This window comes from Perca fluviatilis, chromosome 17 (assembly GCF_010015445.1).
Source record: "Perca fluviatilis chromosome 17, GENO_Pfluv_1.0, whole genome shotgun sequence".
Taxonomy (NCBI): Eukaryota; Metazoa; Chordata; class Actinopteri; order Perciformes; family Percidae; genus Perca; species Perca fluviatilis.
The window spans coordinates 30,235,744-30,260,943 of NC_053128.1; the positions used below are offsets into that span (position 1 = coordinate 30,235,744).

General features: G+C 41.2%; 2 protein-coding genes across 6 annotated transcripts in view; one reads left to right on the forward strand and one right to left on the reverse strand.

The window, feature by feature from the left end:
• Positions 1-220: 220 nt before the first annotated feature.
• Positions 221-25,200, reverse strand: part of pargl (poly (ADP-ribose) glycohydrolase, like) — a 28,446-nt gene continuing 3,466 nt past the window's right edge. For 2 of the 4 annotated variants that reach the window (XM_039779701.1, XM_039779702.1), the window contains 16 exons: positions 23,561-23,635; positions 16,261-16,787; positions 14,507-14,629; positions 13,180-13,269; positions 11,910-11,981; positions 11,734-11,820; positions 9,819-9,979; positions 9,496-9,575; positions 9,333-9,411; positions 8,405-8,480; positions 7,653-7,800; positions 4,908-4,986; positions 4,728-4,836; positions 3,422-3,518; positions 1,705-1,833; positions 221-1,027 (listed from right to left, as the gene is read on the reverse strand). In XM_039779701.1, coding sequence (XP_039635635.1) covers positions 909-1,027; positions 1,705-1,833; positions 3,422-3,518; positions 4,728-4,836; positions 4,908-4,986; positions 7,653-7,800; positions 8,405-8,480; positions 9,333-9,411; positions 9,496-9,575; positions 9,819-9,979; positions 11,734-11,820; positions 11,910-11,981; positions 13,180-13,269; positions 14,507-14,629; positions 16,261-16,785 — 1,974 coding nt within the window. In that variant the 5' untranslated portion in view covers positions 16,786-16,787; positions 23,561-23,635 and the 3' untranslated portion in view covers positions 221-908. Of the gene's footprint in view, positions 1,028-1,704; positions 1,834-3,421; positions 3,519-4,727; positions 4,837-4,907; positions 4,987-7,652; positions 7,801-8,404; positions 8,481-9,332; positions 9,412-9,495; positions 9,576-9,818; positions 9,980-11,733; positions 11,821-11,909; positions 11,982-13,179; positions 13,270-14,506; positions 14,630-16,260; positions 16,788-17,223; positions 17,281-18,245; positions 18,492-23,560; positions 23,636-25,200 lie in introns of those variants that run through there. The other 2 variants (XM_039779700.1, XM_039779703.1) reach the window with 2 other exon arrangements.
• The window catches only part of zmiz2 (zinc finger, MIZ-type containing 2), a 51,529-nt gene continuing 49,951 nt past the window's right edge, over positions 23,623-25,200 (forward strand). Inside the window, exon 1 of one of the 2 annotated variants that reach the window (XM_039779695.1) lies at positions 23,623-23,660. The gene's annotated coding sequence lies outside the window, so the exon portion shown is untranslated. Of the gene's footprint in view, positions 23,661-24,956; positions 25,074-25,200 lie in introns of those variants that run through there. The other variant, XM_039779696.1, reaches the window with a different exon arrangement.

Below are 25,200 nucleotides of genomic sequence, written 5' to 3' on the forward strand. Positions count from 1 at the left end.
ACCGGTACGCGTTGGGCGCCGATCGCCGGTGATCGATTCTGCGCAGATCTGGCACATCTGGAACAATTGTTTTCTCTTGTGCACGCAGCAGGGTGTTCAACGCACCCTTGCTTCAGTTCAAACAAACAGTTTGTTCCGTTCTGTCGGGGCTGAACGTAGCCCTGCTGTCGGGGCTTTTTCTGATGCCTAGGCTGAATAAATGGTTATCAGGAGAATGAGATGGTGCAATAGTAAGACCTTTATTTCATCAATAAAGATCTGCGCTCCAAGTCTGCAAACATACAACCGAACTTGGTGAACTGAACTTAAACAATATTATAAACTGAGGATACCAAAGCCTCTCCTCCTTCCGGCCGAATGCAAATCAAACACAGAAAACAATTCTTAGAAAGGATATAATGTCCCCAAAAGCATGCCAAATAAGGTCTGGTATGTCCCATCGCTACGCTGTCAACTATCAAATTAAAAGGTGTACTTAGCAGGGTTTTCTATTGATGTATGTAAACACACAGCGTTCAAAGTTGTCTGGAGTAAGAGAGAGAGAGAGAGAGAGAGAGAGAGAGAGAGAGAGACGCTGGTAAGAACATGAGCCGTGAATAAAAACATTATTTTCTGATTGTTTCACGGAGGTATACTGCACACTTATTGGCTGGGGGGGTTACACGTCCACTTGGGGCCCAAAAGGCTCTTTATGGAGGCCAAAATGAGACTCCAGGCAGAGGGCAGAGTCTCTGCAGATACAGACACTGCCGCACACTTCTAGTGCTTCATACGTGATGATTGAGAAGGTTTACTTTTGCTAAAGTTACAAAAAAAAAAAAAAAAAAAAGGTAATTAAGTAGCTTCTTCATTTCTGTTTTGGGGGTTAAATTTTAGTGCAAAATTCCAAAGCAGGCCTGAATCCGTCCTCACAGCTGACTCCGGGAAGGTCTCACGGCGTTCCCGATGAACTCAAACAGCTCCACATGTGAACCGCTGGACGCCTGCTGAACAGCGCAGTAGTCCTCCAGGAGGCCAAACAGCTTCGCTGTGAAGGAGAAGAAATGTTAGTCTCGTTTGCTGTTGGATAGGGTTGGGTACCCGAAACCTACGCAACCGGTAGGAATCGGACCGGATCAGAACGCAAATTTCGGTTCCTCATTTCGGTTCCACTTAACGTGTCGACTGAAATATTTTCCCCCTCTGTCGCTCCAAAACGGACGTAAAAACATCCCCCTTTCTCTGTAGTCTACCGTTAGCTAGCTACCGTAAATGTAGAGCTACTTGTAAAATGCCATATTTTCCCCTCTGGGCTCACCAAAACGGACGGAAAAGCCTTCCTTTGATGTCATTTTTCAGTTTTTCAAGAATCGGTTTAGGAATCGGAATCGTTTTTAAAAGTACCGGTTCGGCATCGGAATCGGAAAAATCCAAACGGTACCCAACCCTACTGTTGAAAACTGACAGAGCTTCAGAAACATTAAAAAGTTACTTATTGTCACTTTTTTTGTTATATTCCTCTTCATTATTATATTTATGCTATACTGTTTTTACTGTTTATTTATACTGTGGATTTTAACAGGCTCGTAGGAAGGTGTAATATGTACAGTAGCTAAAAAAGAAATCGCAATATCTGGCAAAAAAATAATAATTCAAAATTAAATTTTTTTCCAACAAATCGTTCAGACCTCATTTGAACAGTTTAAATGTCCTGAAATCTCTCACCAACTGTAGTTCCTTGTGTGACCAGCAGGTGGTGCGTCTGCTGCAGGCCCTGCTTCAGCTTGTCATCGTCAAAGGTGAAGAAGGCCAGTCCTCGCTTCGCCCTGGCTGCCGCCATCAGCTGGATCACCGCTGAACATGAAGAAAAAGATCACGTAAGTGTCTCCTTTAGGTCAGGCGCCATCATCTGTTATGGTCACGGATCTTATTCACCGAGACTCTTGTTCTTAAAATGTCTCGTTTTTGTCCACAACTCAAAGATATTCAGTGTTCTGTCCCAGAGGAGAGAAGAAACTAGAGCAATATTCACATTTAACAAGCTGACATCAGAAAAGTTTTTACTTTTTTTCACTAAAAAATGCCTTGAACCGATTAATCGATCAAAATAGTTGGCGAATATTGAATGGTTGACAACTAATGTATAAATCTTTGCAGCCCTAATAGCCCACTAATCCCTCCATCTGTTATCATCATGTCTATTTGTTGTCGTTGGATGTTCTTTTTGTGTTTTGGTTCTATTTTTACATTTTAATGTTCTTTAATACAACACCTTAGTGCTTTTTTGTACAGCACTTTGGTCAGTTTAAAGCTACAGTGCGTAGTTTCTGTCGCCCTCATGAGGAATTCTAAGTAAAGACAACAAGACTGTCGGCGCGTCCACATGATACAAGCCTTCTGTGATCGACCAAGGAGGACACGGAGGATTAAAAAAACATGATGGACTCTTCAGAAGAGGTCATTATCTTCACTCGCCGAAAGTCTCCGGACGCCACAATCTTCTGAACGTAGTCAGACTGAGAGATCCAGAGAGAGCTGTGTGGAGCTGATAGTCTTCATTAGCTTTGGAGCAACTCATTTGGTGATGGCTTGAATGTAACGGACGGTCATTAAAATAAAGCTTAAAGGTGGCCAGGTTGGTTCAGTGGTAGAGCAGGCGCACATATACTGAGAGGTTAATGCCTCGACGCAGAGATCCAGGGTTCGAATCCGACCTGTGACAATTTCCTGCATGTCTTCCCCCCCCCTCTCTCTCACCTAGCTGTCCTGTCAAAAATTAAAGGTGGAAAAAGCCCCAAAAATAATCTTAAAAGCTTAAAGCTGTGTTTAATCAGAATGTTAATTTGTAGGATCTGACCGGCCCGATCCGTGAAATAGACATATTAAATACCTGAGGGCCAATTCTGGGATGTTTTGGAATCGTTTACAATCCTGTATTTGTCTCTATCTGTTAAAGTCCGACGCTATCATTGTCTTTCACGTAGCTTTTAGTTGTTCTTTGTTTAATTTCCTTCTTTCCTGCGATGGTCCTGCCCCAGTATCAGCCATAACTACAACAGACAACTTCTAAAATAGCATTAAAATACAATTAGGGCTATATAAAGAAATCTCCTGCTTCCTTTTACCTGGCTCCTCTGGCTGGATACGCTGACACAGGCTTCTCTGGTGTTACAAAGAAATCTGTGACCCGTCAGAATATGGGACTGTAGCGCCGTCTACCTGCCGTAAATCATTCTGTGACTTCACGGAAAAAATTGGACCCGGGAAGAGGACTTACTAAAAACTTTATAATAATAGCGTTCTTTGCACTGTTAGTCTCGTTTTCTGTTACAGGTCATATAAGATCATTGTGTGAAAAATGACAGAGCTTCAGAAACATTAAAAAGTTACATGTAGTCACTTTAATGAACGGACTGATTGATGGACATTTTAAAAAAAGTACCTTTGAGTTGTGGGTCTCCGTTGAAAGCTCCACAGCCCCACTTGCCCGTAGCGATGTCGGGCTCATTGTGCCCATGATCCTTAAATCCACAGTATGCCTTCAAGGACACAAACAAATCACGTAAATATGATAACCATAGAACAACACAGGCCTGCTGCCAACACTCACTAGAGTAACAAATGTGGATCAATAAATAAGTAATATTCCATAAATGTCCCAAATGTATATTAAATATGTAAAATGTGACAAATTTATATTTGTTTTATTAGTCAATAATAATAATAATAATGTTTTATTTATTTGCCTTTGTATGATTTCCCATATTTATTTTCTTTCCTATTTAATTGTACCTATTTATTCATTATTTTTTAATTTATAATTTTTATGATTTATTTTTTAAATAGATTTAGTTTATGTATTTATTTATTATATTCAAAGGGAATATGGTAAAAAAAATAAGTAAAAGTTAAACCAAAGAGGTTACAATAATAGCCTCTTTGTTTTAACTATATTTGTTATTATTATTATTATTATTATTATTATTATTATTATTAAAGCCTCTTTGGTTAAAAGACAAAATAGAACTTCAAGAGAGTCCGTTTAGAAAAAGAAAAACTTGTATATTGATGTATGGATCATGTATGTGAAGGACGATCAAGAACAGGAATTCTTTTGATTTATTGTAAATGTTGCATCATCTCAGCCTGTGGCTCGCCAAGCTTTAAAGCTGTAGTGTGTAGTTTCTGTCGCCCCCATGAGGAATTCTAAGTAATGACAACAACACTGTCAGCGCGTCCACATGATACAAGCCTTCTGTGATCGCGCGGGTCAATACAGATATTTCCTAAAAACATTAAAAACAAGCAGCACTATAACATAACCCTAAGTCTGTTCTATTACAAATAATTTATATTTAAAAAAATACCCCAAACAGTGGCATTACAAGTCGGAAATATAGACTAAAAAATATGTTTAAACTTGCTCTGCCCTTCGTCTATAACACTGACTCACTGCAGAGGTGCTAGTTTGGGTCTTTCCAGCTCTTAACGCCGAATGTGCTCTCGATGGTTAGATACATGATGGTAGAATAGAGAAAAATTGCATATTGTATGTTCAGGGAAGACATATTGATAAGCAGTCATGCTACTTATGACTGGATGTAACTTTGGTCCTATCAGTGTGGCTCTCATGAAACAAAGTGAAGACCACTGCATCATCTGAACCTTTTTATTTAAATAAATGATGTTCGTATGTATTGTCATATTATATGTTAATGTTAAAATAACAATACACAGATAAACCTGACCTTGTTGAGCTCCCGCATGACGCGGTGCATATTGTACTGCTCCCGTCTGTGTTTGTAGTTCACAGCGTCGATGGCTAAGATCTGCCTCTTCAGCCGAGCCCACTCGTCTCTGTAAAGACCCAAAATGTGAGAAAACCAAATATATTCAACGATAAGAGACATAACCAGAAGCATTCATACCTGTCGAGGCGGTCTTCATAAGGGCCCGCCCACTCAAAGGTCTCACCGTAACCAGAGTAAAGGCTGAACTGCTGACAGCCTGAGGAACAGAACCCAAAGTTATTCAGTTCACAGTGATGTAAAACAAGAGTAAAACAGCAAATCCTCACATTTTAGTTAATTATCAAAAATACTATTGATTTATTTGTGTAAATTAACAATAATTAATTCATTAATTTTGGGTGTCACAATTTGATCTGACTTTTGATTTTTTTTTAATTAGAAACAGCAATGCCACAGTCAGAGCCACTAGATGAGTACTTTGCAACAACAGTTTGACTTTCTCAGAGTTCACAAGGTGCAATTGAATGCACCATTAGTTTCACAAGGTGCACATGAATGATCCATGGAGTCCTGTCGGCGCCCACGTACTTTACCTTCGTTGTTTGTTTCCATAACCTACTCACAGGGAAGGACAAAATGTTGCCACACAGTGACTTCAGGAAAGCAGGTGGATTTTCTTTTTCTAGTTCGGTAGTTCAGAGCAGCTGCAGGCTACTGCTAAGCTAACCCTGTGTCTTTAGCTGCATGCTACCAGCCGGTAAGCTAACGTCAACTGTATATTTAGCTGCATGCTACCAGCCGGTAAGCTAACATCAACTGAATATTTAGCTGCATGCTACCAGCCGGTAAGCAAACATCAACTGTATATTTAGCTGCATGCTATCAGCAAGTAAGCTGGGCTATTTCTTTCAGACGTGCGCAACTGGGCGGGTGTGGACAGAGAAAGAAATACTGGGGGAATCGACGATTTCAATAGTCGAAAATTGAAAGCTCATTGTAATGTTGTCCGCGAGGCCAGATGAAAACTCAAAAACAAAGAAATAGCAGAATCCATGTCATTTCTTGCTTTACAACATATATAGCGTTGTCAGTATTAACAAGATAACCATATAATCACTTAGATAGATGTGTTTTGAAAAGCAAACTATATCATTGCTTAGAGTGTGTGTTGAAACCCCCCAAAAAATAACATATATCTTGCTTATATATTAATCTGTCTTTTGCTTACATACAGATCTGTTTTTGCATTTTAGGGCAGAAAGAGCTTTCTTTGAGAAACTGTAAAGTGTAGGAAAGCACCTAGACAGATAAGAAGAGCACAGGCAGGAGCTGCGGCCTTGACCGGTGCATGCAGCTGTGTGTGTGTGCGTCTTGAAGGCACGTGTGTGGCCATACACAGCACACGATCTGCAGAGTTCATGAAGTTCATTACTGTAACGTAATTTGTGAAGTGTTTCCTACATTACCTTACAAGGATAGGGAAGTACATATAGTACGTCCCTTTTGATAACTTTGGGAGGAGTAAAATGTTTTTTGTGTATAAATATGAGTGTTTTTGCCGAGTAGCGGCCCCTTTCGGGTGAGCCCCTCTTTTGGGTCCCTTTTGGGCTCCCTTTTGGGCTCCCTTTTGGGCTCCCTTTCGGGCTCTTTTACCGAGTGCTTTACGTGGCATCGGGATACCATGAAGCCTTCTCCATCTACCCTTGCACTTTCTGTGTTTTGGGGAAGATTCATTATCACTCTCCCAGCTGGAGAGGGGTTCCCTTGCGCTCGCTGAGTGTAAGGGAGGAAAAAAAAGAAAAAAGACTATCTCTGAGAAGCAGCTTCGAATACCTCTGTTATACAGAGGCCAAAAAGTGTTCTTCTCCCTTAGTTTTTACCCAGACGCTATTTTCGCTGCGTTGTGGGGAAGATTTATTTACCCTCTTCGACATCGAAGAAGGAGATTACCTGCTCGTTTATGAGTGTGGGAGAGACAGGGCCAGGAGGAAAAGAGAAGCAGCCTTAAATACCTCTGTTAGAGCGGAGGCTTTATCTTTATTTGTATTTTTTGTTTTATTTTGTAAAGGACCACTTGTTTTTAATTTCTGCTTTTGTCACAAAATAATAAAAATCACCTGAGTCTGATTTTAGACTAGGGGAGCCAATCTTTGCCAGTTCTTTATTTTCTCTGGGATCGTACAGCCCGCTGTCAAGCGGGTGGGGTTTCCCCCCTTACGGGGGTTAGCGACTCCTCTTTAACCGCCCGTGGAGAGTAGCCTCCCGGCGGGGATCAACTTGGACATGCAGACCTCCTGTTATCTCCTAGGAGTGCATTTCCCTATCCGCGCGGCCTGGTCATATCCTCTGAGCACCCCCCTCTCTCAGTCGGGCGACCAAGAAGGGCAAGGCGGGCGTCCTTGAGAAGGAAGGGACCTCCGTGACCCTGGGAGGACGGCTGAGACCGTGAGTACTAAAGAAAAATCATTGGTTTTAAAGATCCCCTCGGGCAGTGCTTGTCATATACAGGGGGATAAGAGCCCGTGTTTTTGGGGACGTCTGGTGTAGTGTGTATCTAACCTCTTGTCTCGCCTTTGGGTTCCCTGATCCGGGCGAGGGCGCTTCTCCTTAGACGGAGGGCGTGTGTGTCTCTATAAACTAAATTAATCAGGGAAGCGTCAAAAGCAACTCCTTTTTAGTATAGGTCAAAACATCCGCCCCGCTGACGGGCAACTGGTGTTCGTCCGTACGGCAAAAGAGGGCACTAGTAGGGCCGGGGGTTTGCTGAGGGGAAGGCAATAAAAAGGGGTTGGCTCGGCCACAGCGAGCGACGCGACGCCTCAGCGAACTGCCACACCGGTCGACAGTAATTGATTTTCAATTTAGAATTGAAATCGTGACACCCCTACCATTAATCCACAAATCCTTTCTTTGCTACCTTACCGGTAACAATCAGACACTCATTGTCTGCGAGTTTCTCAGTGAAGAGGCGGGACACGATCAGCTCTGGATTCATGAGGAACAGGATCTCCTCCTGCACCAGACCAGAGCCCAGGACACCTCCACCTATAGAGCTGCAGGCAAAATCCACCTGCACACACACACACACACACACACACAGAAACTTAAAAACAAACTTACTTTATTCTTAATTTTCACATACACACACAGTGTATAGTGTTAGGATGGGTGGAGAGCTATATACTGTATACTCAGTATCCAGGGAGAAACTTTGGGGTCTAGTGTCTTGCTTATCGGACCACTTTGACATGTGGTACAAGCCACCCCAAATAAAACGAGTTCTGGAGTGAAACAGCTGGGGGTCGTCAGTTCCTACCTAGTCTCGCTTTGCCGGACCCTCCTTCAAAGCACGCTGGAGGAGGGTCTGGCTATTCCAAATAGCATTTGGGGATCTGGTTTATTGGCATTTCTTTAGACCAATTAGAATCGTCATGAGCGGCGCTTAACTCCGCACAGAGCCGCGAGAGAAAACTGAGATTGGTCTAGCTACCTGTCTCAATTTACCCTGCAGAGATCTGACAACTGTCAACAATAGTCCTCATTAATCCACCGAATTTAAAATTCCATCACAAAGAAAGCGGTAGGAAATGGAAAAGACATGCATCCGGTGGAATTTCCTGCAGCCTGGGAGCAATCCCGGGAGTTGAACGTCAAGGATACAGACTAGTTCTTACCTGGAGCAACCCTGTGCCTTCGGTCTCGATGGTCCCGCGTGTGGTGACGTGCAGTTTGGGCGGCTTCTCCTGACAGCTACCACAAGAACAACAACAAAGAATTAAAGTGATTTACACTGCTGTGTTTTTGATACAGAGGAATCATTCTATTAGTCATGCTAGTTCCATGGCTTTATGGATGCCAATCATCCGTCCAACAGTTTGGCCCTCACTGAAATATGTATATAAACAACTGTTGGATTAATTGGGATGAAATGTGCTTCATCATTCATGTTCCCCTCAGGATGAATTGTAATAACTTCGGTGATCCTCTGACTTTTCATCTAGCGCCATCATCAAGGCCAACATTTTAATGTGTCCAATAATTTAATTTATGAATATATATACCATGGATGTATAACAAGAACAGGATGCAGCGTTCGAGGCAGAGCCCTGTGATAATCCTGTTCGTTTTCTCCGTAAGTATTTTGATTATAGCCATAATGTGTAAACCATCCAAGGTCGACTGACCATGAGCTACAAGATTATGAAACGAAGGCTTATGCTCCTGTAGGAGCCAGAAGTCCAAATAAATTTGACTTTGTTTTAAGAAAAACATGTTTTATTTGCAGTGTCACAGAGAGGTACTACAACTACTCAAAATCCTAAGCGTAACAGCGACATCTCTGATTGGTGGAGCTCGCTGTTGCAATGGAAATGTTTATTGAGCCCGCGAATGGCTAGCTAGCTGCTTCCACTAAAGTCTATGATCCTTTATGTATCTTTGAATGTCTTTTATCTTATTTACCTGACCTTGTTTTGTTATTTTATCACTAACTATCATCATTTTAATCACATTTCATCACTTCTTGATTTAAATTGTACATCTTGTGTGAAGCTTGTGTTTTAAGTAGTCTCTATAAATAATATGACTATTATTCTTACTTACTTTCTCCATTCGGACGCGGTCTGGTCTCTCTCTTGAAGGCAGCGCCTCTCAAACGTCACCAGTCCTTTTGGTTTAGTGTCTGCAAAGACATCAACAACAGTCACAGATCTTCACCGACATGTCTCACAAATCAGGAGGAAGAGGAGGTTTAGCATCAACTCACTCTCATCTGTAACCACCTGGAAGTAATACATGATGGCCCTCAGCTTCTCTTTCTTCCGCTGTGACCACTGTCCAAACAGACTGCATGCAGAATGAAGAGAGAATGAAGCGTTAACGTACAGGCAGCACACAGAATGTAAGTACTTTTGCTGCAATCATTTTAATTTCATGTTTATTTGAATAGGGACGGATGCATTTGTGCAAAAACATCTCCAATGTACAGCATCCCAGCATTAATAACTATTGCTAGTATCCAATGCCTGTCCCTAGAAGGGCTTTTAAACACAAAACAAACAAAACCGTTTGTGACGGGTGTTTCCTGACCTGGTGAAGTTAATGGAGGGGTAGTTGTGGTACTCTGCGCTGTGATGTGTGGCGTTGCGGTGAGGGAAAGTGCAGAAAAATGCGTTGGCGAGCAGGCAGGAGATCTGAGCTTGTGACAGAGTGATGGATGCAGGGTGTCCGGTCCGAAGCAGCGGGATTCCCTGAAAACACGGACACACACTTCACTATCATCATCAGTGCGAGTGAACCGTAAAGCAGTTTTGCATCGCACATGCATTCTGGGAGAGGAGGGGGGAAAAAACGGTCTGGGTTGTTTGCATTTCTTTAAACCAATCACAATGGTTTTGGGCGGCGCTGAGCTCGGGACGCAGCGACAACGGCTCTGCTAAATAGTCTCGGGAAGGATCTTGTTTTGGTGGAACATTTGCACCACGCAAAAGAAAATGCCACATATAATATTAAATGAGGGGCAAACTGGTGTCATGTGTCTTTATCTCGCCCGGCATAATAATCTTTTTCTATAACTGGTGGGCAAACATGCTAGAACGTTCCAAAGAGTAAATGCTGTGGACATATTCTTTGTAAATCTTTACAATCATTCCCTGAAAGAACCAAGCAGGCCTGCCATGTTGCACCATCCAAATTTCTCTTAAAGTGCCCATGTTATGCTCATTTTCAGGTTCATAATTGTATTTGGAGGTAGGGGTGTCACGATACCAAAAATTCAGTATCAATTCATAGTCTGTGCCAATACCAGTAAAATAACCCGATTCTCGATGTCAAGTTCGATACCACGGTAAATCTAAGATTCCATGTACTTGAACTTGAAACATGAACTTCTTTATTAAAATATTTGAAAAATATCAAAATGTCATAACAAGACATACAAAACATGTGCAATCGAGCATAGAACAACATAATAAAGTGCAATTAATGGTCATAGTGCAACAACTAGTGTCCCCAGACACATTCCAGACTTCCAGGCATCTTTTCAAAAGGTACTGGGCAAAATCAACTACAGTGTTTCTAACAGTAGCGTGACCAGAGACGTTACAAACCTCTGGTAAATATTGGAGATGGATTTGAAAGATGGAGAAAGGTTAGAGCCTAAAAGGACGCCGAGTTGGCTAATTTCCTCCTGAACAGGTAGCTAAGCATTAGCTTCAGGCTAATTTATCACAGCTACAAGGGACATTGGTGTACTCACATTGAATTATACAGCTAGAGTAACGTTACCCAAGTTGGTTACTCGCAAAAACTAATTGAGACACGGCCAGTAAAGTGATGCCGATCTAAGCTGTCTCCATCTTTCAAATCCATCTCCAATATTCACCAGAGGTTTGTAACGTCTCTGGTCACACTACTGTTAGAAACACTGTAGTTGATTTTGCCCAGTACCTTTTGAAAAGATGCCTAGAAGTCTGGAATGTGTCCGGGGACACTAGTTGTTGCACTATGACCATTCATGGCCCTTTATTATGTTGTTCTATGCTCTATTGCACATGTTTTGTATGTCTTGTTATGACATGTTGATATTTTTCAAATATTTTAATATAGAAGTTCATGTTTCAAGTTCAAGTACATGGAATCTTAGATTTACCGTGGTATCGAACTCGACATCGAGAATCGTGTTATTTTACTGGTATTGGCACCGACTATGAATTTTTGGTATCGTGACACCCCTAGTACCTTTGGGGTGGACTTTGGGCTTTTTCACTTTGTAAACCTATATTAAAAAAAGATACATAACACAATAAAGGAAAGTGAAAAAGCCAAAAAGCATAATATGAGCACTTTAAAACTTGACTCAGCGTGTAGCTCGTTAGCTCAAAGTTTCTTGTCGTTGTTGTTTACCGTAGCGAAGGGGGCAACATGCACCGGACTGGTTGCCGTTCTTAAAACACCGCAAAACCAGACCAACTGTTGAGTGAACTGGAGCCAGTCTGTTTCATACCTTCTGCAGGAGTTCAGGCAGCTTTAAGGCCAACGCAGCAATCTTTGAAAACAGTTTAGAGAAGTTATTTTCTTCTTTCGGGATAACCTAGAAGGAAAGTATAATTTTCTATTGTTAGAGGGTTTAGACACTAAACTGACGGTTGAATGATTTGAAGTAAACACATGGACACTAACCTTAACAAAGCTGGAGAGGGCATCAAAGGACCACTGACTTTTATACTTGGGGTTATATTTGATGATAGCATCCTGGTGAGAGTTTGAAAAAGTACATTTTATGTTATTTGCATACAGATTAGAATCAGGTTTAGGTTTAGGTTTAGGTTAAGAGAGTTGAGAATCATAAATAGAAAATAGAAATGTACAATACAAAGTATGTAAAATACATCCGTTTTAAGAGAAAATAAAACAAAGATGTGCAAAATGCAAAGATTTGTGCATTAGTGTAACAATAAGACAATATTATCGCTTGCTAGTTTGAAGTTTGCACTAACAAGTTGAGAAATAGACTGTAAACTTTTTTATTTTATAATATTGTATTTAACTGTTTAACTTATATTAATAACATCCTACAACTAGCACTGCAACTAAGGATTATTTTCATTGTCGATTAATCTGTCGATCATATTCTCGATTAATGGATTAGTTGTTTGGTCTCTAAAATGTCAGAGAAATGTGGCTCAGACCAAGATGATGTCCTCAAATGTCTTGTTTTGTCCACAACTCAAAGATATTCAGTTTATTGTCACAGAGGAGAGAAGAAACTAGAACAACATTCACATTTAACAAGCTGGCATCAGAGAAGTTTAACTTTAATCATAAATAGTCATTCAAACTAATTATAAAAGCGTTTGTGATTAATTTAATAGTTGGCAACTAATCGATTAATCTTTGCAGTTCTACCTACAAGCAGTGGTGGAATGTAACTAAGTACATTTACTCAAGTACTGTACTTAAGTCCAAATGTTGAGGTACTTGTACTTTACTTGAGTCTTTTCATGCCACTTTCTACTTCTACTCCGCTACATCTCAGAGAGAAATATTGTACTTTTTACTCCACTACATTCATCTGACAGCTTTAGTTACTAGTTACTTTACAAATTAAGATTTTTGCAAACAAAACACATTACAGTATATAAAATACGATGTTTTATTATAAATTAAACTAGTCAACTATATAACGGCCTACAAGTCCAGCTGAAATTATGAGCAGATTAAACACTTAGTCGATTGACAGAACTGTTTGGATCATTTCCAGTTTCTAAAATGGGAGGATTTTTACTTTTAATACTTTAAGTACATTTTCTTGATGATACTTACATACTTTTACTTAAATTGCATTTTCAATGCAGGACTTTTACTTGTAACAGAGTATTTTTACAGTGGGGTGTTTGTACTTTTTTAAGTAAAGGACCTTAATACTTCTTCCACCGGTGCTACAACGTACCTTCACATCATCGACGCTCGCGGCGGTCTTCTTGGCCAGAGCGCTCAGCTGCTTGGAGATCACGTCCCACCTCCACGTCTGGGTCGGTGACTGTGGACAGAAAAGAGTCCTTCAATAACACCAACCTTTCAGATTTTTCTTGCGTTGATATGTACAACCCATTATTTTCTTGGGGTAGAGTTAACCTGTGGCTACATGTAGGGCTGTGCAATCTATCAATCTATTTTTATTACAGCAAAAAACTATTTAATGGAGAGAATTTTTTTTTTTGCACATTACGTTTTGCAAGCAAACTCTTATATCGTCTTGTGTTCTGGATGACACAGATTTCTGACATAAATTTAGTTTAGTTTTTCTTTTATTTGTGTTCCATTTGTTACTTGTTTTCAAAAGATTTTTTTATTTTAAGGGGAATTCAAAAAGTTCAAAAGGGAAAAGTATTCAAGGGAAATATCACAGTTCGAGGTGTTTTCACTGTTGATTTGTTGTTTTTTTAGGTTCAATAAATGCAACATCTTTGCAAAAGTCATAATATGAAAACAATCCTGATTTTAAGATTGACCAAAATAATTGTGATTAGGGCTGCACAATGTGAGGAAAATATCGAATTGCGATTATTTTGACGGATATTGCGATTGAAATATGATTAACGATATTAGAGGGAACGATCATTTTTGTATCGTTATTCTCATTTTCATAGAAAAATATTAAAATAAAAAAAAAGTAAATGATTATAGTGTGATTTTAGTGAGGATCTATACAAAACAGACATTTTCTTTAGTCTGTATGATATGACTTGTATTTTGACACATATTTTGCCTTTAACAAATAGGCCCCCCCTGCCATTTGGATATTGCACTAGACCAGGGGTCACCGACACGGTGTCCGTGGGCACCAGGTGGCCCCCAAGGACCACATGAGTAGCCCTCAGGCCTGTTCTAAAAAGGAAAATTGAATATTGATATTATCTGTTTCCCACCTTGTTAAGTCATTATTGTGAAAAATCATTAACATGATCAGTGTCTTCACATAGATGAGTATCATTAATCATTAATAATCGTATATAACTAAATATATAAATAATAAATAAATAACATTTGTTATTTCAGAAGAGTGTATAAAAATGGTAGCCCTTCGTATGACTCAATACCCATGAAGTAGCTCTCAGTTTTAAAAAGGTTGGTGACCCCTGCACTAGACCATATTGCGATTTCGATAAAGAAATTGGGATTATGTTTTTTTCCATGATTGAGCAGCCCTAGCTGTACATGTGGATCACATCATAAAGCCAGCATAAATGTAGATCAGTTAATAGTCTCAAACACGCCTTCATAAGTCCAGTCTTGATCATGAAACTGGACGGTGAACACGGACTTTTCACAAAGTTACTGTGCCACATGTCTCTCCCTCTCTGAGGCAAGGGTCCTTTTCCATTGTTGAAAGCAGCAACCTAAAAAAAATAAAAATAAAATAGTCAAAAACAATTTCTTTCTGCACAGCGAGACTCTACAGTATGTGCTGTGTGTGAAACAGACAGCAGTTGAAGAAGTACTCAGGTCCTCAATGTAAAAATACTCCATTACAAGTAAAAGCTGTGCATTTATAATCCTAACTTTACTTTTAACGTTATCAGACAAAGAGAAACCTTCTTCCCCTGTCCTAAAATGGTCATAAATCGATACTAGAGTCTACTTTCTTGTTTACTTCACACAAATACGAATGAAATGCAGAGAAGGAGAATCAAACTATAAGAGTGTCTGTCTCCACAAAATCTTCTGTTGAGTGTTTGATGGGTTACTTTTAATGTTCTCAAATAATGAGAAACGTTCTTCCCTTGTCCTAAAATGGTCATAAGTCGATGCTACTCTACTTTCTTGTTTACTTTGCACAGGTATGAATGAAATGCCGAGAAGGAGAATGAAACTACGAGAGCGTCTGTCTCCACAAAATCATCTGTTGTGAGTTTGATGGTTTGATGTTTTAGAACTTAACCTGACACAATCAGAGAATTCAATTTGTATTTTCCTCTCATTCAAGCCGACAGCTAGCCTGGAAATCCAGACCCAAATCCGAAAGATTAAGGGTCTGTCAATGAGTAATGATAATGGCCCAACTCGAGGGGCGGCACCAAGCATGCATTTGAAAATCTCACTGCACGCAATTGGATAAGACTAGGACCAATCACAACAATACACAGGGTGACATATCCAGATCCAGAGCCTCATACGCTTAGCTACCAGAGGAGCTAACTGGTAGATTAAACTCTTAGCTACCAGAGGAGCTAACTGGTAGATTAAACTCTTAGCTACCAGAGGAGCTAACTGGTAGATTAAACTCTTAGCTACCAAAGGTGCTAACTGGTAGATTAAACTCTTGCCGTATCCGGTCGGCAAAACCGCAAAAACGTCCTTCTTGCAAAGGAACGATTTCAGCGCCATCTTCTGTTCCTCTTTTAGATAAAAAGCCAAGTCTAACTCGTTCATTGTAGCAGCAAAAGCCGTTTCAAACAACTGCTGTTCAGCCGCAGCGCTGTCGTCATCTGTTTAGCTCGCCTCTGGCCCGCCTATATCAGATACCCGGATGTGATTGGTGCAGCTCGGCTACCAGGGCATAGTTAATGAGCATCATTACTGAATGCCAGAGTGACTCGCTGAGCAAATTCAAATTGTGCTCTCGCGAGAACTGTGGATTTCCAGGGTAGCCGACAGCAAAGCCTAAATGTACTTTTAATGTTATCAAACAGAGAAATGTTCTCAACTCGTCCTAATTTAGTCATGAAACGATACGAGAGTACTTTCTTGCTAAATGAATGTCGGCAAAATGAAGCAGCCTCGCTGTGTGTGTTTGCCCAATCAGCGACTGCCATCCCTGCAAACCCCACCCTGAAAGATCCTGTACTTTCAGAAAGTACTACCCCGTGATCAGGGAGGTATAGTACTTTGGGGGGGAAATAACCCCAGAACTTAATTTAGACCCTGATCCCTGCGGTTACAACGAGTTCCTACTTCTGGGGTATGTTCCTGCGGTCAGAAAGCACCTCTTTTTGGGTAAAAAAGGACAAACAAATGGACCAAATCTCACATCTATGAGGATGGTGTGCGTGGGGCTGAACTTCAGAGGTCCCAGCCTTTTGTCACACTGTGGAAGTCGCTTCAGGTCGTTCAGCGGACAACAAGACGAGGCGCCGTCCTCCCTCTGCGTCCTCCCCGCCTCGTCCCCCTCCACACGTCTACTACGTACATCTCTCTCTCCGTTACCGGAGGGGGCAGAGGAGGATGAGTGGTGTGCAGAAGAAGAGGGGGTTTCAGAGGAATAAGGGGGTTTAGAGGAATAGGGTTCAGAGGAAGAGTGGGGTTTAGAGGAAGAGGGTGCAGAGGAAGAGTGGGGTTCAGAGGAAGAGTGGGGTTCAGAGGAATAAGGGGGTCTAGAGGAAGAGGGTTCAGAGGAATAAGGGGGTTTAGAGGAAGAGGATGCAGAGGAAGAGGGGGGTTCAGAAGAGGATGGGGAGCAGGCGACCAGACTTGTGCATTCATTGCCCTTGTGCAGTATTTCCGGCTGAAGCAGCTCTGCCATCTGGCTGCTGTTGTTGCGGCGGTTGTCATCCATCTCTGGAGGTTAGAGACAAAACATGACAGTCAGTGTGTTAACATGCAGTTTAAAATCCTCAATATATTCAGCTTTGAAACGCTGTTTCCTCAAATGCAACGTAAATGTCTTTCTCCGCCTAAAATCGTAGTTCTAATCCCCCGGGGTTAACAGACCTAGATAACTCTTTTGTTTACATCTTAATGGCCCAGTGTGTAACGTGTTTAGTTGTTTATTTTATTATCAAAATCCGTGTTGCCCATTTCACAAACTTGTACTTTTTCATGAATATTTATCTTCACCATCAATTCCAAGTATTCCTATTGGCTTGAAATGTAACATTTGCGTTTGCATGAACTGGGGTAGGCGCTCCATATTCATGCTCCATCTTGAAATACGTTAGCCGGTAAGGGACATACAGGACATAGGTGTGTGTGTCTGTGTGTGTAAGGGACATACAGGAAAATACTGCTCGGCCTTTCACGTTTTCGCTGTCACATGTTAAACTCCCAGCTGCTGCTAATGCTGCTAACGGGTATCGTAGCTTCCCGGCCCCGGCAAGTTTGAAGAAGGAAACCTGGAGGACCACATGTATTCAAAATCCACATGTCAGGAACAGGAGTCTTCTTCTTCTTCACCCAGAAAAAGAAAAAGGAGATTGAAAAGAGCAAGAGACCGTCTTTTTGAAGCGTGAAGGCTACCGTAGCTGTAATACCTACTTTGAACTGCGTGGCGCTAGAGAGTTGACGGCGATATGATCTCAACGCTAGATGGGAGACATTCCCACACACTGGACCTTTAAACAGGTTATGCATCTGCACAAAATAATAATCAATCACCGGGTTATGCCAGATCTCTCCTGAAACATCGGAAAAAAGCATCAAACGTCGACCAAAAAAAAGCGATAGGATGTCAAAAAATGTCACAACTATCATGTTTTCCCAAATGATCTACAGATTTTTAGGCATGCTTTTATCAAATGTCTTGAAAATAGTGCATGTAGCTGCTGTAAATGGAGCATGCCCTCAGACCCCACCCCCCTAGGTTTGGGCAGAGTCCCCAATGTTTACAACGTCTGGCTCCGCCCCTGCTCATATCGTAGCTTTTAATACTAATATAAGAGCAGTTAAATAACAACTAAATACAGGATAAATGATCTCTAAATTCCTCCCAGACGTTCAGATTATTGCCCAATAGGTTTGACCCTGGAGTCATTACGCTGTACACTGCTGTAATGGAAGGCGTTACCTGAGTGTATTTTTAGCCCATTTTTTACTTTGATTTGAGTAAATCACGGATCTGAGGACAACTACTCTTTCAAATAGTCGTATTTAAAAGCATAAAGGCAAATAACGAGGCACTTAGAATACCGTAGCCTACATTCCACGTTGGACTATGGCCTGATACTGGTGAAATCTGGCTTTCCGCTCGAGATAAACTGCATTAACAAAAAAAACATTTGTAGGCTACAGAATGCTCACCTTTCACCGAAGGCTTCGCCGTACAGCGTGTGTTCAGGTTTCACGTTATTCTCTAAAGCCGCAGCGTTCATCGGTGACAACGCAGCGAAAAAGACGTTTCAAACACACCGAGTCAACTTTACTTTCACTTTGACGCAAAACGAAAGTGAAGTGAATTGAAGTGAAGTGCGCAGCTAAACTTAAATCCTTCTGTTGGCATAAAAACCTCAACGTGAGCGACTTTAAAAACACTTTGCAATCATCATTATAGAAGTAGTTTAAACCAGTGGTGTGATACGCAGGTATGCGCAGTAGGCTATAAGAAAGCTCCAGGATTTCCATATACCCACTTAAAAATGCCTTAAGTAAAAATACTTTACATCATATTTTTTGATATATTTTGAATTGTCATCAGTTTTTCTTCTTCACATAAGCTAAATAAAGGTAATTCTACCGTGAATTGCTGCATACAAGCGTATACAGCATATACAGGAAATGAAGTCACTGACCCCTCAGCCAAAGGCAGATTCTGGCCAATATGTACAGTATACCCACTACAATGCATTCGACTACACCACTGGTTTAAACAAATAGAAAAACAACAACAACATCTTGCAGACTGTTATTATAATAACAGTCTGCAAGATTATAATAACACCATAAGGAGAAACTATTTATTATTTTACACCAGCTTCTATGAAACAAACATCAACAGATTTGTTATCACGTCAATCGGTTCAAGACACCAACAAGTGGTGGAAAGTAACTTAGTACATTTACTCAATTACTGTAGCCTACTTAAGTATTACCAGATAAGAGTATTTTTACAGCTCCTTTTACTTGTGGCCACTGACACAGAAAAAAAGAGCTTTTAAGTCTTGATGCAACAAGTAGTATATAATTATGACTTTGTTGAGAATAATTTGCCAAAAATAATAAAACTATGTACCAGAACAATTCTGCATTTAGTGGATTTTTTCTTTTTAACACAAGGTGGCAGCAGTGAGCCATTGTGATTCACAAAACCACCAAAAATAATGGTTTCTCTAATCTTTTCAAGATTATACAAGATAAGAATAAGAAGAGTAAGAATACAATTAGAATAGTCCATTTATAAAACTACATTTCAAAGGGAAATCATGTTGCTTTTTACTCTGCCACATGTATTTATTTAACAACTATTTACTGATTCTTTTTCAAATTAATCTTTTACATCTAAAACATAGGATCATCTTATAAAATACAATATATTGATTCAAACTATTCAACCGTATATACAATTGTTACCACCTACAACATTTAAATGCTGCCGGCTTGCGTAATGAGTACTTTTGGCTGTGAATACTGTCATTTGTAATGGAGTATTTTTATAATATATTAATGTTAGAGCAGCAGGTAACTGCTGTGGCTGCTCCAGGTGGAGCTACTTTAACTACTTCTTTATATACTGTTGGATACTTTGATCCAGAGGTTCCCAACCTAGGGGTCGGGCCCACCCAAAGGGTCACCAGATAAATCTGAGGGGTCGAGAGACGATTAAGGGGAGAGAAGAACAAGAAACTAAAGGGTAACTTCGGTAAATGTCAACCTGGATTCAACCTATTTCCCCGTGTTTTTGTGTCTTAGTGACTGATAGGAACAACAGTCTTTGAAATTGGTCCAGTATTAATCAACACAGAGAAAAAAAAGCTGCAATATAAGTTATTAGGCAATTGCGCACCGTCAGTTTCCGTCCACTAAAAGTTCTGTTTTTGTCGCTGACAGACTCAGATTATTATTCCAAGTGTCTGACAACATTATGGAAAGGATCCCTGCAGAGATAGACCTTTTAGTTAAAGAGTAAGATCCTTTTAGTTTAACATGAAACAGCCCCGAAATCACCATCACCAAACTCCACCAGACTCATTTTTATCATCGTCAAACACACTCTATTCAAAGTTGACAGGAACAAAATAAAACTCTCAAAAGCCGTCTTGGTTCCAACAATCACCACTCTGGTTTGGTTGAAACAAACCCTAAATTCACCCAATAACGTGTGAAGATATTAGGGATGCACCGAAACCAGATTTTTGGGGTTCGGCCGAATACCGAATCCACTGGTTAAGATTCTGCCTAAACCGAATACCGAATCCTCCTCCCATCCTCAGTCCATTACCACAGTAAACACATTAATGAAGTAAACAACGTCCACAGCAGTGTATTTTTCATTTTATAAAATTTTTTAGCTGTGACTGTCCTTCCTTTGCCGTACCTGAAGTTGCTGCATTCTGGCTGCTGTCTGTAGATTCCTTCATGCACAACTCATATTCGTTTTCATACCAAATGTTGTAACAGCGGCCATGTTGTGTATAGTTTAGGGTCCTCGCCACCACCAGACAAATCAGCATTGCAGATTGAACATGTAGCTGGACTTGAATGGCCTTCTTTTGACTGAAAGTACTGCCAAACAACAACTTTTTCTGCTCACAAGTTCCATTTCCACTTTCTCACAGCCTGCTGCATTGAACGCTCCACCTACGTAAACACCTTCCCGTAATCAACGGCGCCGTCATTACGGTGACCAGCGTAGCGCGCGTAGTGCAAGCGTAGGGTTCGGTTCGGTGGGAAAAAGCCGAATCCTAGATTCGGTGCATCCCTGGAAGATATGCTGGCTCTATACACGCTAAAAGTCCTGTTTATTTAAATGGAGGCTGGGGAGTTTGGCGACCAGTTTAGGGGTTTGGGGCTGTAAATTGGTTCATTGGGCTATTTGAAGACATCAGCTTGGGATTCAATGACCTAGGATTTTGTCTGGTTTAAGTTCTGTAGTTTTTGATACATTCGCAACGTTCCCTCGTACCATTAATAGTAAATCCTTCATTTCCGGGGTGACTTACATTTCGTTACATAAACTCAGCAAAAACAGATACTCCCCTTTTTCAGGACACTGTATTTTAAAGATACTTTTGTAAAAATCAAAATAACTTTGGAGATCTTCATTGTAAAATGTTTAAACAGTGTTTTCCATGCTTGTTCAATGGACCGTAAACAAGTAATGAACATGCACCTGTTGAACGGTCGAAAAGACAATAACAGCTTAAGGGGCGGTAGGCAATTAAGGTCCCAGTTAAAAGAACATTATTAAAGTAAAGAGACCTTTCTAATGACTCTGAAAAACACCAAAAGAAAGACGCCCAGGGTCCCTGCTAATCTGCGTGAACGTGCTTTAGGCATGCTGCAAGGAGGCATGAGGACAGCAGATGTGGCCAGGGCAATACATCGCAAAGTCCCTACTATGAGACGCCTAAGACAGCGCTACAGGGAGACGGGAAGCACAGCTGATCGTCCTGGCAGTGGCAGACCACGTGTAACAACACCTGCATAGGATCGGTACATCCCAATATCACACCTGTGGGACAGGTGCAGGATGGACTGGCCAGTCTGGTGCAGTACGTGAGGAGGAGATGCACTGCAGTACTTAATGCAGCTTGTGGCCACACCAGATACTGAGGGCTACTTTGGATTTTGACCCCTCCTTTGTTCGGGGGCACATTATTCCATTTCTGTTAGTCACATGTCTGTGAAAATTGTTCAGTTTATGGCTTAGTTGTTACATTTTTGCACATGTTAAAGGAATACGCCACTGTTTGTTGAAATATGGCTTATCACGGTCTCCCCTGGCTGTAGATAGGTGGGCCAATGCATTTTTTGTCTCAGTGCAAGTAATGAGGTTGTTTTTTTGTCTTTTGTTGGCTCACTTTTACTCACAACATGCTAACTGGCAACATAGGATTCCATTCACTATGCTAAGCTAACTAGCGGCGGCGCTGCCGGTGTTGCACCGGACTAAAAAATGCGTTGGCCCACCTATCTACAGCTAGGGGAGACCCCACCTATCTACAGCTAGAGGAGACCCCACCTATCTACAGCTAGGGGAGACCCCACCTATCTACAGCTAGGGGAGACCCCACCTATCTACAGCTAGGGGAGACCCCACCTATCTACAGCTAGGGGAGACCCCACCTATCTACAGCTAGAGGAGACCTCACCTATCTACAGCTAGGGGAGACCCCACCTATCTACAGCTAGAGGAGACCCCACCTATCTACAGCTAGGGGAGACCCCACCTATCTACAGCTAGGGGAGACCCCACCTATCTACAGCTAGAGGAGACCCCACCTATCTACAGCTAGGGGAGACCCCACCTATCTACAGCTAGAGGAGACCCCACCTATCTACAGCTAGAGGAGACCCCACCTATCTACAGCTAGGGGAGACCCCACCTATCTACAGCTAGAGGAGACCCCACCTATCTACAGCTAGGGGGGACCCCACCTATCTACAGCTAGGGGAGACCGTGATAAGCCCTATTTCAACACACGGTGGCGTATCCCTTTAAGTTTGCTTAAAATATAAAAGCAGTTGAAAGTGACAAGACGTTTTTTTTTTTTGCTGAATATATGTATGTGCACCCTGCACATTGTCTCATCGACAATAACATTGAATTGAATTGAGTAAATGGGAGGTCATTGATGACCGCAGGGTGAAAATTCAGTCTTTGTCTGGTTTAAGTTCTGTAGTTTTTCATAATCAATAAATGTCACGTTTAAAGAAAAAAAAATACCCAACGTTCCCTCGTTTCATTCATAGTAAATCCTTCATTTTTTGGGTTTTGGACAGAAAAAGCTTATTTGAAAACACCAGCTTGAGATTTAGGGAATTGTATCGGGCACTTTAAACAATTTTCTGCCTTTTTAAGATTATGAAAATCATCATTAGTGGCAGCCCTAAATGGAAGGTCATTGATGGCTGTGGGGTGAAAATTTTGATTTGTTCTAGTTGGAGTTAATAATTTCAGTCATTTTTGAAGGAAAAGAAGAAAAAACCCTGTTTCCCTGTTCCATTGATAGTAAATCCTTCATTTTCGGGGTTTGGGACTCTTGATTGGATCAAACAAGCTGTTTGAAGACATCCGCTTGGGATTTAGGGAACTGTAACGGGCATTTAAAACTATTTTCTGACGTTCTAACATTAATCAATTAGGACAATAATCACAAGTTGCAGCCCTATACTTAGTAGATGGAAGGCCATTGATGACTGCAGGGTGAAAATTCCAATTTTGTCTGGTTTGAGGACACGATAATGGAGCTGTATAGAAGCTGCGGGGCGAAAACGCTGTCATGAGTTCTTGTGATGATAGTCACGAGTGCTGTGTGTACTACGCAGTAAGTGTGTCCGTGTCCCACCCCACATGAAATGTCGTATGCATGTCTGCTCGGAAACAGCGGCTAAAGTAATGCTTGGGGAACGAAAGGGTGGAGGACTACACACGCTCACTCACTCACTCACTCACTCACTTGCTGCCTGGCTCAGCCGTCCTGCGTCTGTGAGTGTTATTCTGGGTCAGCCATTTCCCTGGAATGCTCTGCCTCCTGCCAAAGAGAAGTCATCACAATGGTATGCACACATAACACCGCAGAAACACACCGATGACTTAAAAAGGCCTGAAAGTGAGGAGACGTGCCGCGCGGAAACGTGTCTCTCTGGTGGCAGCTTGTATGCCTGCCTGTCTTCGCTTTCTTAATGCACGAGTATAAAAAAAAAAATAACACCTACAGTTATGAAACGAGAGTGTGTTCAATAGGGTGAACCATCTGTCTGAACCCTATAACGTTCCCTTGAGCATTCTTTTTTAAAGATTTATTTATTTATTTATTTTTTTTGCCTTTAATTGATAGGACAGTTAGGACAGGAAAGGGAGGACAGAGAGACATGCAGCAAAGAGGCAAAGGTTAGATTCAAACCCGGGCCACTGCGGTAAGGACTGATCCTTGATACATGGGGCGCTTAAAAAATAAAAAATAAAAAAATAATAATAATAATAATATATATATATACATACATTTAAGAAGCTGGAATCAGATAATTTTTATTTCTCTGATGTCAGCTTGTTAAATGTGAATATCTTCTAGTGTCTTCTCTCCTCTGTGACAGTAAACTGAATATTTTTTGAGTTGTGGACAGAACAAGACATTTGAGGACGTCATTTTGGGCTTTTTGGGAAACACTGATCCACATTTTTCACCATTTTCTGACATTTTAGAGACCCAAACAACTAATCGATTAGCCGAGAAAATAATCAACAGATTAATCGACGATAAAAATAAAATAAAAAAAAGTGTTAGTTGCAGCCTTAAATAAGGGTGCTGGCACCTTTTGTTTTTTTTGGGACCAAATTTAAGCACTGGAGAAGGGGCACTTTTCTATCTTGTCCCCCCCCCCCTTCTTTATCCTCGCATCCATCGAATTCACAGCAAGCGAGATAAACCACATTCTTAAATCTGAGAGTGCAAGCAGCTTTTTTTTTTTACTCCGTCTTTGTCTCCTCAACCTTCCCTATCTTTCTCTCTCTCTCTCTCTCTCTCTCTCTCTCTCTCTCTCTCTCTCTCTCTCTCTGTGTCTCTCTCCCTCTCCCTTTTTTAAATTGTATTTCCTCCCGGAGGTCAGGTTGTTGCAGCACCGTCTCTGAGTTAAAGGGGGGGTCAACGACTCTGTGGTGTCTCTGGTTTTTAGTGTGTAGCTATGTGGTGGAGGAGTCAGTCACTCCGCCCTGCTGTGACATTGTGAAATGACTGCAGCAGTAGATTGGAAATTGTGTGTAAAGTGTGTAAAGTGTGTGTGTGTGTGATTGTACTATGCGGCAGGTCGTGGGGGGAGGAAGCAGCAGCAGCAGCAGCAGTAGTAGTAGTGTTGGAGGTGGTGGTAGGGAGAGATATGGATAGTGTGGAGAGAGAAAGAAAAAAAAAATGAAGAAATGGGAACTCTCGGCACCTGTTTCCAGGGCAACAGAGGTCTGAAAAACACAGGCAGGTTGGACTTTTTTTTCATTCTCCACGCTGCACTGCCCTCTGGCAAGATACTGCAGACACCTCTTAATGACTCCGACTCTGAAACACCACCCACCTCTCTGTGTGTGTGTCTGTGTGTGTGTGTGTGA